Genomic DNA, 14,841 nt, shown 5'->3' with positions numbered 1-14,841 from the left:
GAAAGCTGGAAGCAGATCTGAACTCTTGTTAGCCGACAGCTGCAGAGTGGCAGAGAGCTTCAGTGGAATAAGCAGCTGCTGATAGAAAGAAAAACAGCAACAAGAACACCGACAGACAGCACGCCGCACTTCAAGGCCGCATAACGGGACGACAGACCGGGGAGGAAGTGATTTATGAGCTGGGTGAATTCTTTTAATGAGGTCTGAAGTGATGTACAGATGAAGAGAATTTATTGAAGGATTTCATTACCTTTATTATTCATTGCTTGCCTTTGTTTACACCTCCAACTGCACTCTTGTAAAACACCACCATGCCCCTCTTCACACTGTGGCACGTGCTAATGTTACGATGGACAGTGTTGATCCATCTTTAAATAGTCATAGATTGTGAGTGCTCTCAAAATTCACTCATATATGTTGATGCACAAATATTAAACAAGTTTTTTTTTCTTTAACTTTAACCTACATTAGAAAATGTATCTCATTAGATAAAGTTGGAGTTTCATAGATTACATAGATTACGTTGATCCATTAAGTAAAATAAAGGAAGTTTCTCCTATTTTAAAAGCAAAAGTTTAAGTTATAAGCAACTATTTCCTCCCAGTACAACACAGTTAGGAGATTAGCTCCTCTGCCTTAATGTGCTGTATCTCCAATCACACTTCCACACTTCCACTTGCTATTTTCATTGCATAAAGTGCACTAACTGTGAAAAGTATAGCTACATGAAGTGCATCCAGATGTGTGTGCACATAATTCCCAAACAGTTAAGTGTTTGTGAATTATACACTTCTCACCCTGTGTGGTTTCTGTGCAAAGGGGGTTAGCATCAATCAGTTTTTAAGCTAGTAGGAGGAAGCCACGCTTTTAGCTAGCATTCTGTCACTGCTAGACACGCGTTGGTGACGATGGCAGAATTACATCAGGGATTAAATCTACTGTAAGAGTGTTGAAGGACTGTTTGGTGTTCATGTTTATATTTTGAATGAAGATGAATTGCTCAGACGCTCGACAAGTTGTCATGTTGTGAAACTAAAGTAGCTAGCTAGCATCACAGCTACAGTCGAATGCTGCAGTGGTCATTACTAGTAAACACAGTTTACTGTCTTAGATTTAAAACATCATTACTCTGTCAAAATTCACCCACCACACTACCAAGTAGGTATATTGTATATAGTCTACCACATGGAAGAGTATTAATTGAAGTATCTGAACTGAGACACAGTACTGGTTAGGTAGCTTAATTTATCCACTTGATTAATTTAATCATTCTTTTGTATCGAAATGCATAATCTTCTGTTTTATGCAACTGTAACTTTAGTGTTAGACTTACAGCTGTAAGATGGATGGGCTTAGATCACAGTGATCTAAATGAAAGGCCATATGCATGTGTCCTCTCGCTGCTACAAGGACAGTTCATCTGTGAAAGATCATAAGGACAGTGTGTGATAATCTGTGGAGGGATATTGCCCAGAAGGAAAATACGATCCAAGCATTATATAAACGCTGAGATCCACTGAGCATTTATGTAATGTGCCCTCCAAGCAGAGTAGAAAGTAATATCATAACAACTACAGGTCTGTGGAGTCTGCAAGGGATTAGACTTTACCCATCCACCCACCCATCCATCCATTTTCTTAATCACATATCCAGTTAAGAGTTGAAGCAAGCCATGATAAATACTTTATTTATGACCCATTTAAAAGAATCACTATTGCCATCCCCATTTACACATGTTGGTCACTTTTAGGCAGGTAGATTTGTGAAGGTGGCAACACAGCTCGGGTGTTTTTGTGCTATTTGCTCCTCTCACTATGTGGTTCTAACAGTCTCTCACATTCTGTCGTTTTGCTAAAATTATAACTTGTGGGAGATGACGTTTTAGATTACCAGCAGTTACCTCCTCTTTTTATGTGCATTATTGATTCACTCTTCACACAAAAGCCTTCCTATGCAGACGAATGTAAACATCAGTGATTGTTTAAAGGCAAAGCACCCTGGAGACTCCCCAGACTGCGTTTGTGGGCGATGTAGTAAAGCACCACCTACTTCATATGGCCAGTAAAGCATGCCCTCTCCCCTGTTACTGTTGCATTATGCTGTTTAGATATAAGCAGCCGTTTCGGAGCTGTGTCCCCTGTGAGATCATCTGCAAATGGTCTGTGGTTTTGTTGTGGTATTTTTCTGGGGCTATTTTCAGACCAAGCTGGCCTTTATTCAGACTGAAAACAGCAGTAGCCTTTTAACATTGTTATGCTGTAATAACAGCAGCGCTAAAGAGTGAACAGACACACACGCACATGCCTCTACTCGTATCAGCTCCAGTATTTCCAAGCAGCCACTTTGTTTGGTCATTTCCTGTGATCTCTCACCTCCTTTGCAAACACCTGTTTCCTACTTCCTGTTATTGCAGGCCTGCACAGGAAGTGTGCCGTGAATGCGAGGAAAACATGGAAGGCCCCTGGCTCACTTTGAGTCAGATGATAGAGGTGGAGTGTAAGACTCGCAGCTTAGTTGGCAAGAAAGGAATAAGTCAGCTTCAGCCAAACGATGAGTCAAACACACCAACAGTTAGGAAAAGTTCTGTGTTGTTGCTGCTGATCAGTGAATGAATGCACCCGGGATTTTGGCATTATAGGATCGGCTGATCATTTCATCACAAAAAGCTGACCTCTGTTGGCTACCATGAATGACAAAAGCATTGTGATCATAAAGTGGTGTAAACAGACTCCTGCTCCACAAGATCACATTCTTATTTTATCAATTAACTTTTTATAAGATTCATTTTTAGCCCTTAAGGTTTTGCCTGAATCTATTGTTAATTCCTCTGGTAACAAACCAAATGGTTTCCTTTTTGTGTACTTCTACAGGAATTGTTTAGCTCAACTCGACCAGTTGGTGGAACCCAACCCAGTATTTTGTACCTTGGAGGACGTGATTTACGTCATCAGCCTTTTCCTCATGGTTATCAGTAACTGCCCCACCCCTGAAAATAATTTGTGCAAGCTGCTGTTACTGTTTATAGGTGCATTTCAAAGTTAAGCAGCCTGTAGTGGCTGTGTGAATAAGTGCATATAAATATGTGCTGCTTCCATTACATTTAGATGTGTTTAACATTGTAAAAGGTTCTATTTTTAACCAAACTATGACTTTGTGCTTAAACAAAGACAAAAAGAGAAAACAAAGAGAAGCAAATTCAAGATTTATGGTTAAAAGTTGCTCGTGTTAAACAGACTTTTTCATCGGTTACTTCAGATGTCAGGAACAAACCACTTGGCGAGGTGAGTTGGTTCCTAGGTTTCATTTCAGAGATGTTTAAATCCAGGCTCCCAAAACCCTCCACTGCAGTAAGATCGGGATCGATGTAGGTGTTCCAGATAAGAGGCAGTCGATGTATTCATGTAAGCTGTTAATATATAAAAAATATCTGTCATTGCTTTAGTTTAGGGCTAAATTCAGTCAAAATTCAAGGTGCAGATGTTTTACGCAGGATTTTACACTCTGCGATTTGCTTTCTTACATAACATTTTATCCATTTTTTTTCTCCCGTCAGTCCTGTAATCTGCAACGTCTGCCTCGTTGCCGAGTCAGTGCGATTACAGGCGCACTCTCTATTTTTCTGTCTCGCTTATCTGCTCCAAAGACAGATGATTGTCTGCGTTTTATTATCTCAGCCCGAAATTCACATTGTACTTCAGGGTGTAGACCACGCACACACGCAGAGAATTATCAAGTTAGGGTGTGATCTCATTCATTCCTCAGACATATGTGTGTGAATTGATTAAAAAAAGAAAGATGAAGCTTTTTAATAGGTGTGATGTGCTTGCAAAGGAAATATCTCACACATGGAGAAAAGAAGAGAAGGAGGCTTCGTAATGAGTTTGATCTCCCCGTCTCATGTTTTGCCATCTGATTGGTCCGCACACAAACAGACTTATGGTTTCTCCCCATTTAAAACAATGTTTTTAATTTTCTACATTATCTGTAAGTAGTTGCAGTTAATCCTTCGTCTTCATCTCCAGTGTAGCAAGCTAACGGCGTCTCTGAGTGTATATGCTTCTGAGTTAATATTCCCCCAGCCAAGAAGCGGTTCATATAACAGCAGACTGAAGCTGGTGTGGAGGAAGAAAAAACCTATCTCTGGGTATGGTCTTGTAATGCTTCTGAGGGGGATTTAATGAATATTTGCAAACTTACCATTCCTCATGTCTAATGATTCCTGAATGCATAACACCATCTTATTCAGATTCTGTTCAGTTAGGTTTAGCTCACTTTCTGTTCAGCGATAGATGACTGCTGCCAAATCTTTATTATGATCAGGTTGGTGTTTTTATTGTTCATCTGTGATCAAGACGCATGCAAAATGTAAACAAGAGGCTTTAATTCTCCAACATGAACTTTAGAAATATCATACTCTTGGAAAAAATAACACAGGTGGAGAGCATATTGCAAACTCATGTGCTAGAATTAAATAAAACATTTTGAAATATATGAAAAACTGCACATCAGTAATTCTGCATTATACCTGTTTTGAAGGACAGGATGACAGCCAGGAATAATCCTCCTGCTGCTCAGACACTCCCTTTAAATCCCCTGAAATAAGTCAAAAGCTCCCTTGTCATGACACCCACCCGAAAAGCTTAAAAACAAATTAAAAAGACCACATCTGTACATTTTGTATCTACGTTTTTTAACGCGTTGCATTTAAATGTAAGCAAATGGAAATATTTTCAATTTGGTGACCTAACATGCAGGGGGTTTAGGCGAATAAAGAAAAAATGATGCTTAAAACTAACCCCCAAAAACGCTTAATGTCCTTGAAGCAGCTTTATTTTTCTAAAAGCAAGGAAATGTAATGTAATTTTACGTTGCGCACATATTCCCTCTGCGCTTGCACTTGTGACGGCAGTTTCTCGGGAGAGAAACCCTCATCATGGACCAAGAACAAGACCTGAGGTCTTTGAAAGTTAGATGATGTGGTATACGAGCTATAAATTCATGTGCGTGGGTATGTATAGGAGTCTGTTCTGTATATGCGTCCAAGTTAACATCATGTTCTCTTGCTGTTGGTCATTGTAGCCCAGCTCTTCTGTCATTCTGGTATTTTTAACCTCTAAGGGGGTTTCTGTGCTTTTGGGCGAGCCAGAGAATGAAAGAAGAAAGCCGGTGAGAGCGGTGGAAAAAGAGGGATGACACAGGGAGAGAGAGGTGACTAAGCCTGTGGATCAGTAGGAGGCAGATTAAACTAAAGTCCCCTGCTTAAGACTTCAAAGTTCAAACTGCAGCAGCCTCAACAGTTGTTCGCCGTCCGCTCACATTGCATGTTTGTGCGCGTGCGCTCATGGGAGATCGCCGAGAACATGCGTGTTTTGTTTTGTTTGTGTGTGCTTGCCTGTCCTTGTTTTTCTCACATGGATATGGATGAAACTGTGAATCGGTGCATGATGATGTGTGTGAGCAGCCGTGTGTGTGTGTGTGTTCATGTTAGCATCCACTGATGACACTGACAAATGGCCTTGTGACCTGGATGGATTGCAACACAACGTTTGTAACACAATGTCATCATTACATCATGACAATCCTAAATTTTAATAAGGAACAGCGTGCTAAAATCAGGTAGAGGTTGTGTTGCATTCATAAATGCCATTTGGATATTTTCAGTCAGAAGTAAACAGAAAGGATAAATGCAAGTGAATTCTTGCAGGGATTTGGATAAATGTACATGTGAAAAGCAGGCGTGCTATTAGATGTTTCTTAATCCTCAGTTGATTTTTTTGTTCCCCGAGTTGTGTTGGTGCTCAAGTAAAAGTCTCAAATAAACAATACAACCCTGATTTTTCTAAATAAACTTGCACAGACTTTGTTTTCGGCTAATCAGAATGGGAACAGGAGCCTCTTACACCTCAGGAGATTCCAGAGAAACCATTTTGCAGATTTGGTGTTTCATGAAATTTGAACACACACAGGAGGGAATGACTCGAGAAAGGCAGCTGGCCGTAAAAGCTGCGTGTTAATATGTCTGCACATCAAGGTCAAGCCCTAACAAGCTACTGCAACGTGCAGTGTCTGTGAGCGTACATGTGTCTGCGCTAGTCGTTAAGGTTGCTCGTGAAATGAAGCATCGCTCTCTTGGATCGTTACGCTTCGGTGATCCCGGCACCCCTGTTAGCTTATCACTTTGACTTGTCTATGCGAGACAAAAAACAAATACGTACACACATTTGTTGATACACAAAGTGAAGTGACACGTTTTGATTGATGAAGCAGAGCAAAGCGTTTGTCTCCTTCAGCCTGCCTGCTTAAACACAAGGACGTGGAGACAAGTGGACCATATCGCAGCAAGCAAGAACATCTTTTTAGGGCGTTTAATTATAGTCTGTCAACGTTTCATTAATCTTCTACATTTTAACAAATTTATTAAAGCACCTAGTAGCTACAAAGGTTCCTTCTGGATCACAGTAATATAATATGTTTTATGACAGATCTTAGTAATTATTTGTCCATATATTAAATGGCAAATGTTTGCGAGCTCTTCATTCAGTGTCATTCACCGCTGATGTTTTCTGCAGCACCATCAGCAGATACAAAATACTGAAGGATTCAGTTTAGTGTTTTCTTCTATGTCTTCTACTTTATAATTTATTTTTAATTGTACAGTTATTTGGTTATTTGTACATTAGGTTGGAGACTTATTTCCTGTAACAGATATCCATTGAACATCCAGTGAGTAATGTATAAGGTTTATTGGAGTTTATTGCTTAAAAGCATGAACTGGTGGAAGGAGATTAATGAGAGAAATTAATGTCTATGACTTGTCGAGTTAGGATTTGACCCAGTGTGACAAACTAATCAGTTCCAGAAAAATACCCAAACATCTCACGTGTTGTTGTTTTGAACTGTGGTAATTGAACTTTTTATTTGAGAGTCCCAACAGTCAGACCCTGAACACGCTCCAAGTTGTTCCTGAATCCAATCATCCCAATATCGATTTGGACTTATCTGTTAAGCTGGCATCCCTGCTGAAGTCAACACTTCACATCCCTGCTCCTTCAAACTATTTGCATGAGTGTATTCACGAGCAGGAGATTGGTTTTGACCTTTGACCTCAGCCCAGCAGCTGCAGCCGTAGGGCGTTCTTGTCAGCAGCTGGATAGAAGCCAGACCTTCCTCTGCTCTGTGGAAGAAAGTTTCTCCCAGCAGATATAAAACTCTTCAAAGAGAAGGGGAAAAAAATCAAATGAAAACAGGAGACACCTGAGATCAGAAAACGTAGAAAAAACTGAAACCTTAACAAAAAGCTTTAAACCTGAGCAGCTAACGGGGGGGAATAATGAAAGAGTTGTCACTGTAGGAGAGATTGCCTGCGTGCTGCCAACTGTCACATAATCTTCTTTGTGGCAGCTCTGCAGAAAGGTGCTGGGAGCATGGGATTGTGGGTAGGTAGGAGCTGCCTGGCTGAGTCGGTCATTGGAGCGAGTCAAAGCAACAGCGTCAGCTAAATAAAAGCAGGATGAAGTTGATGATTTCATATTAAAACTGTGTGTGTTTGTGTGTGTGTGGGAGTGGGAGTGAGTTGTGTTTGACCTTGCAAGAAGAGCTTTGCTTTACTGAACACAGAAAATTGAAAGAAATGAACAGTGGAAAATTACAACAGTACAGCACAGCATAAGGAAAGACGCAAAGAGTACACAGCTACACAGCTTTAAGGGACTGACAGATGTTTTAACGTTTATGAAACCTTAAAAAGGAAAAAGCATCAACAATATGGAAAGAAATAAATGCGAGAAAAGAAAGTGAAGCAAGCGGAGGAGGAGCGGAGACAAATCTAGAACCTCATTAGCAGAGAATCAGTCGGCTATAAAGATGGTAGATGTGATCGGTAGCACCAGGAGGGATGCAGACATCACTGTACACCACTGTTTATCCTCCCACTTCTACACCGACACTCTGTGGATGTGTGTGTGAATGTTACAGTGCAGAGTGCAGAGGATGAAAAGGCTCATGAGTAAAATCTTTTCAGCTCCTTCCTCTCTGCAGTTCTCCTGCTGGTTGTCGCTTCATTATTTTATCCCTCATCTTTACTTTCACCCCCACCCGGTTCATCTGCTCACTGCAAAGCAACCATCCGGAGAACGTTGCCCCTGAACAGAATTTTGGATGTACGGTTAGACCGCTGTATGAAATCTAAGGCAGTGCCAAATAGTGGTATCTTATTTTATTTTTTCAAATTTTTCACAAATCTGGCAGCTTAGAGGATATCTGTACAAATGTTTACATCCAAAATTTGACTGTTACTTAACTTATTAGCAGTAGATATTAGCATAATCATCTGTTCAGATTAGAATGAGTGTTTGCAGAGTTTTGACAGTATTTTACACCATGAAGATTTTTCCTGCATCGTGTTAAGAAAGGATCAGATCACGAGTGCGTTTGCTAATCTCACCCTAACCAGAGGCTGCAGAATCATCTCTAACAGCCGTCTTACTGAAAAAGACATTACCCACGGCCTGCCACACCACACCGAAGGAGGATGGCGTAGCCAAGGCGCAGCGCCAGGGTGCTTCTTTGATTTACAACAGTAGCATTTCTGTGTAATGACAGTGAACTGAGTCAGTGTGGAAAAACTTAGGCATATTGTTAAAATTGTGCTTGTTTTTCTCAAGATTTTGCAGGCTGTGAATCATCAGTTTCGTAAATGGGTGATTCCTTAAACTTATTTCTTTCATGCTCAGAATGTACTTGCAATAGCTTATTATGTTATGGTTTGCATTTTGTCGAGCTCCCTTTTATATCAAATTGGGCCGGATGTGGTTAATGAACTAAAATGAGTTTGACATCCCTGGATTAGACTAAAGGAACATTTTAAATCAAGGTTACCATAAACAGTTTGACCAAACGGCAGCCAAGTAAATACTGTTAAACATAATGTCTAAACGCATGTGAAAAGATTGCCCAAGGGCTCATTTAAGAGACATTTAGAAAGGCCTTGATAGTCAATTACAATCAGTTATTGGTAAACAAAAACAAAACAAAAAAAGATTCAAATTCATGTTCAAGATTTGTGAGGTCTTCATGAGTTGTGCACAGTATCCCTGCATGTTTAGTCTTTCTAATGATTTTCAAACTTTCATCATTTCCCATCACACACACATCTGGACTGAATTATGACACATTATAATTTCAAAACACTTTCAGTCATTAAAAAATAACAAATACTGAAAATTGCACACATTTGTGTGACCTCTGAGAGTTTGTAGATTATCTGTTGTGACATAACCAAAGCACTTAACTTCTCTCCAAATGAATGAGGTGCGTGAGTTATTAAATGTAGAACAGTTGGGTGCGCTGTACTACAGATCAGGTTGATTATTTTATATCACGGGCTGCTGTGGCTCAGGTGGTAGAGCAGGTTTTCTACTAAATGTGGCAGTTCTGTCCCCAGACGCGCCACATGTTGAAGTGTCCACAGGGAAGACGCTGACGCTCCAAATGGCAGGCCAGCACCTTATATTGCAGCTCAGTCACCAGTGATGTGGGTGTGAGTGGGTGGATGATGCAACAACAACATAAAGCACATAAAACGCTATGTTAGCACAGCACATTTATTGTGACTTCACTGTAATATTATTCAAATCAATAAAGGAAAATATTTCATGAATGATTTCACCCCCATTCTCTTTCAGTGCTTTATAGTATTAAAACTATATTGTGTTAGGAAGGAATCCTTAAAATCGCTCTGCCTCAGCAGTGTTCACACTTTGTTAGCACTTTGCTCTTCTCCTGAATCTACACAGGACGGCAGATTGTAGCGAAGCCTCCGTTAGCAGCAGGACGCTAAGAGACATGTTGAAGGAGCATCGCTGTGTTGTGCCTCGCCGTAACAGCTTGCTAATCAATAGAAACTAGCTACAAATTTCCATTCTGTCTGAGAGGAATGACGAACCGACAAAAGAAAAAAAAAAACCTGTTAATCCCAAAGAAACGTCTCACAAACAAACACGGTCAGGCAAAAGATAATTTGCTAATATTCAAATTGAAGCAGTGAGAAGCAAAAATGTGACGCCGTCTGCAGGTTTGAATTTGCTCTTGTTATCCGCTCCCTCCTTCATGCTTCTCACTAATTTTCTATTTCTATGTAAATTCATCTCCCGCCTGACAGAAAGCTGCAGTGCAGAGCACACGGGATTCGGCGTGGCAGCAAGCCTCTGTAATCGAGGCTGCCTCCACACAATGTTGCACGGCTTAAAACTGCAGCAAATGGGGGCTGGGGGTTAAAGGAGAAGTGTCAGACAGGGAAAATAATGAAATGGCCTTTACATTCTTCTTTACCTTGTCTTCCTGCTCTTTTTTTCCCATCGTGCTCTACATGGAAAGCCAGAAAACAAAAAAATTGTGGCTCTGCTCATGTTTTATCTCAGATTGTTGAATCAATAATCCCCTTCCACCATCTCTTTCTCCTATTTTACTCCCCTGTCTTCATCAATGCCAACTCAGTGATGTTTTCCGCTCGCTGTCCTCCCATTTCTCCGACCTAACGTCTCTCTTTCTGCACTTAATAAGCATTTTTCTCACTCAGACAGACCACAGATAGCAGTCCAGGCAGGGCATTCATTTATTTGCTAGGTGGCTGATGTGCAGCAGAAGTCCACAACATCTGCTGCAGGTTGTTTGTTTCTATTTCTGTTGTCTTGTGTGCACAAAAAGAGAAAAGGATCACATATTGCAACAAGTTGCAGCAGAGGGCTTTTTCCATTATTGCTGTTGAATGCTGGCACGAGTCTCACACTTTCCTCTGGTCTGTTCTCAGTCAGCAAAGTGACGCTTTTATTGTGCACGGAGGTCAGCGCTGCGGCAGAGTGGGATGCGTCACTCACTGCCTGCGTCAGTGGAGCAGCAGTGAACCCTTCATATACGCAGTTCATTCAGACTTTAGCTCCCTGCAGACATCAGATCTGTTTGTGGCAGACAGCCCTCGTGTAAACCTTTTCATACAAAAGGGTTATTGTAGATTATCCACCAGTAAACTGAGGGCAAAAACAAATTGATAATTTTATCTTTTTGAGGGTTAATGTCATTTTGCACTTACCACCGATATGAACAACCAACAGTGTATATAAAGCAGAACAAGTAAGCTTGTTTTACAAAATGAACATGAATCACTTCAATCACCTGTCCCTGAAAAGTGGAAACGGCAAACTTTATAGCTAACTGCATAATGTCCTTGCCATAAACAGAATTTAACCTTAGAGCAAACCCAGAGAAATCACAGAGGGCAAATTCAGTGAAATGTGTTCACTTTTAGTCTGACTACTTGGCAAGCTTCTCTGTAACACCATAAGAGAGTTATTTTAGGTTTACAAGACTAAATCTCTATGTCCAACTTAAAAGGTCATACCTGTAATATCAAGAGAGCGGCATAAAAAAGCTAGAAAAAAAAACTATGCAGCGAATCAGCAGATAGAAACTTAAAAAAAAGAATGTGTTGCTTTTGTCTCAAAATAACATTTAAAAACAGATTTCTCCCAGCAAGCTAGACTCCTATTACAGCTGTTCAACTCTATAAGGCATTAACGGCTTCATTAGTGGCTCAGTCTGCACTGTCCACATGTTCAGCGTCTCTGGCTCCTCCCAGCAGAGCACTTGAACAAGTTCCATTCCAAATCAGATACAATTAGCTACATGTTTACGAAGATAAAGAATAGGTGTTAGAATTGCCACCAGTTCTAACTTTCAGCCACATAGTTAAATGTTTTTTGTGGAAGGGGTGGAGCAATTGCCACGACTGCGCCTCCCGTAAATTTCACATTAACACCTACGACTATTTTAATCTGTTCATTCAGCAAAACATGAAGAAGAGGGAAGATGCAATTCCAGCAGATCAACAGATCTCAATGATGGCCCATATCAGCTGGTGGCTTCAGCTGATATTTTGCTTCCAGTTTGCAACTCTCACATGCAAGGCGGCTATTAAATTACTTTAGTTAGCCTACAGTTATTGCACCCTGCATGCTGCTTTGAAACCCACTTCAGTGTGGTGTCTGTCATCACTAACTCCTGCTCCAGCCTGTGAGTAAGGGGTTTGCTGCTGCTTTTTCCTCCTCTGGCTCTCTTTTTATGATTGTGGACACACAGGGAGGTCCCAGAGCAAAGCCGTAATGCCAGATATGAAGTACTGCAGATGAAAATAATCAATCATCTTTTGGCTATAGTGGTCCTGGCTGAAATGGTCTCCAGCTGTTAAGAAATGCACTGTGAATCAATTCTCTTTTAACTGTGAAAGGCTAAATGAAGTGCGTTAAGTTCATTCATCGACTGGCGAGCATTACTGTTCTGTTCATTTCTGTATGCATATAAGTTAAATATGCTGCGCCGTGTTTGGGTGTGAGGAGAGTGTGTACATATGTGTGTCTCACTCCCTTTCACTACCCTTTGAATGCTGGAGCTGTGTTTCCATGGCAACGCTGACCCCTGGGAGTCAATGTTATTTTTTTTCCACACAAGTAGCCTCTTTGCAATCCCTCTCTCTCTCTCCCTCTCTCTCATCCATCCTTCCCTCCCACTCTTCATCTCCTGTTCTCTCACCAACTCGCATTGCGTCTCTCTCTTCTTTTGCTATTGTGTACCAAAGTAATAAAGAAAAAAAACACTCTTTACTCATTATCTGCTCCTGCACAGTCCATTTTATTCAGTGGCTGTGTCAGCTCTTTCTCCTTTCAGGACATCTTTACACTGTTGACACACATTCACGCACAAACACAGCGCATCAGAAACTCTCCTTCTTCCTCTCTGTATTCAGACATCGTTCAGTCTCAGTTCATCTCTTCTTTGGATCTCTTTGTCTCCCGTCCTTTATAAGGACACCTCTAAAGACAGCTCCCACTGTTTTGCATCTCGCAAACAGGAGCCTTCATCGTCCGTTGTATAATGTCGTCTTCATTTTATAATTCCACTGAATTCAAGATGAGATGTTATCATGCATGTGTAATCGTAACTTCACAGGTGAGACATCGCCTCGTTTCCCTCTCTGCTGAACATGAACAGTGTAAAACATCAGGAACATCTCTCTGTAACACTGATAAACACATTTGTGTAGAAAGACTGACTTTATACTTCTCTTTGGGATTGTAGTGGAATTAATTGCCTGATCAATAAAGAAACAAATCTATCACTTATATTTCTGCTGGGTAAATGTACTTTAAAACGTCGATAACTAAGTAATAACCTATCTCTTTTTTTGCCCAACCTCCCACCAGGCCAAGCTGATCGTCCCCAACAGTACAGCAGGATTGATCATTGGTAAAGGCGGAGCTACAGTCAAGGCAGTGATGGAACAGTCTGGGGCGTGGGTCCAGCTATCCCAGAAGCCAGAAGGTATCAACCTGCAGGAGCGTGTGGTCACCATCAGCGGCGAGCCCGAACAGAACCGGAAAGCAGTGGAGATCATTGTCCAGAAGATCCAGGAGGACCCACAGAGCTCCTCGTGCCTCAACATCTCCTACTCCAACATCACAGGGCCAGTCGCCAACTCCAACCCCACCGGCTCACCGTACGCCAACTCAACCGAGGTCATGCCAGCTGCCGCAGCCGCTGCCGCGGCTACGGCTTCTTCTCTGCTCGGCCAGGCAGGCCTGGCTGGGGTTGGAGCCTTCCCAACCACTATGTCCAGCCTATCAGGCAACGACTTGCTCGCCATCACTTCTGCCCTCAACACTCTGGCCAGCTATGGTTACAACACCAACTCTCTGGGCCTGGGGCTCAACCCTGCTGCTGCTTCAGGGGTTCTAGCCGCAGTAGCGGCTAATGCAAATCCAGCAGCAGCTGCTGCAGCTAATTTGTTAGCATCCTATGCCAGCGATGCATCCACCAGCGCTGCTCACCCTGCAGCCAGTCTTGGAGGCTTCTCTCTGGGATCCCTAGCTGCTGCTACAGGGGCCACCAATGGTTACTTAAGCGCTGCTTCACCACTTGTGGCATCATCTCTACTGGCCACAGAGAAGCTAGCAGAAGGAGCAAAGGAAGTGGTTGAGATCGCTGTGCCAGAAAACCTAGTGGGAGCCATTCTGGGGAAAGGAGGGAAGACGCTAGTGGAGTACCAGGAGCTGACCGGCGCCAGGATCCAGATCTCCAAGAAGGGCGAGTTCATTCCTGGAACTCGGAACAGGAAGGTGACCATCACAGGTTCCCAGGCCGCCACACAGGCTGCACAGTACCTGATCAGCCAGCGAATCACCTACGAGCAGGGGGTACGCGCCACCAACCCACAGAAGGTGGGCTAAACCTGACAGCCGATGAGAAACGAGGAGGAAAAGAGGAAAAAAAAAGAGTGGGGGCTTGGGGGAGGAGTATAAAAAAAGTGAGAATGGAAAAAGGAGAGGAGAGCAAGAATGTCGGAAGGAATCGTTCGCACCGTTTTCTTCTGCGTGTTTTCAGTATTCTCTATTAAAAAAAATTTTTTTGACGCAAAGCAAAAATGTGCTGAGAAGACGAGGAGGGAGAGGAGCGAGTTATTACGCTGAAAAACCAAGAAAAAAATGTGCAAAATGTAAATAAGGTTTTATTACTTAACGTCTTGACCTTTTGGGATTTTTTATTGTTTTGTTTATTGTTTTATTGTTTTGTTTCGTTTAGTAAATTAAGCTGTCTGTTTGTTTGTGTATTGTGTGGACAGAGCTGAATGCCATGTAGACAGGCCGACTGCCTGAGAGGCTACAGGAAGTGGGGGGATGGAGGGAAGGGCATGGGTGCGGCAAGGCGGAGGGTTGGGGTTTTGCAGGGTTCAGCCCTCCACCGCCCCCGAACCCAATACGGAAACAACCCTTAGCCCTCCTTCCCCCTGCAGGC

General features: G+C 42.0%; 1 protein-coding gene across 2 annotated transcripts in view; it reads left to right on the top strand.

Annotated features, from left to right (window-relative positions):
* nova2 (NOVA alternative splicing regulator 2) overlaps window positions 1–14,646 on the top strand; it is an 80,063-nt gene extending 65,417 nt beyond the window's left edge. For both annotated transcript variants that reach the window (XM_026193130.2, XM_026193129.2), the window contains one exon: window positions 13,254–14,646. In XM_026193130.2, coding sequence (XP_026048915.1) covers window positions 13,254–14,276 — 1,023 coding nt within the window. In that variant the 3' untranslated portion in view covers window positions 14,277–14,646. The remainder of the gene's footprint in view (window positions 1–13,253) is intronic.
* The last annotated feature ends 195 nt before the right edge of the window (window positions 14,647–14,841 follow it).

Source organism: Astatotilapia calliptera, chromosome 14, assembly GCF_964374335.1.
Source record: "Astatotilapia calliptera chromosome 14, fAstCal68.1, whole genome shotgun sequence".
Classification (NCBI taxonomy): Eukaryota; Metazoa; Chordata; class Actinopteri; order Cichliformes; family Cichlidae; genus Astatotilapia; species Astatotilapia calliptera.
The sequence above is the reverse complement of the archived record's forward strand: the minus strand, read 5'-3'. Positions and strand labels throughout refer to the sequence as shown.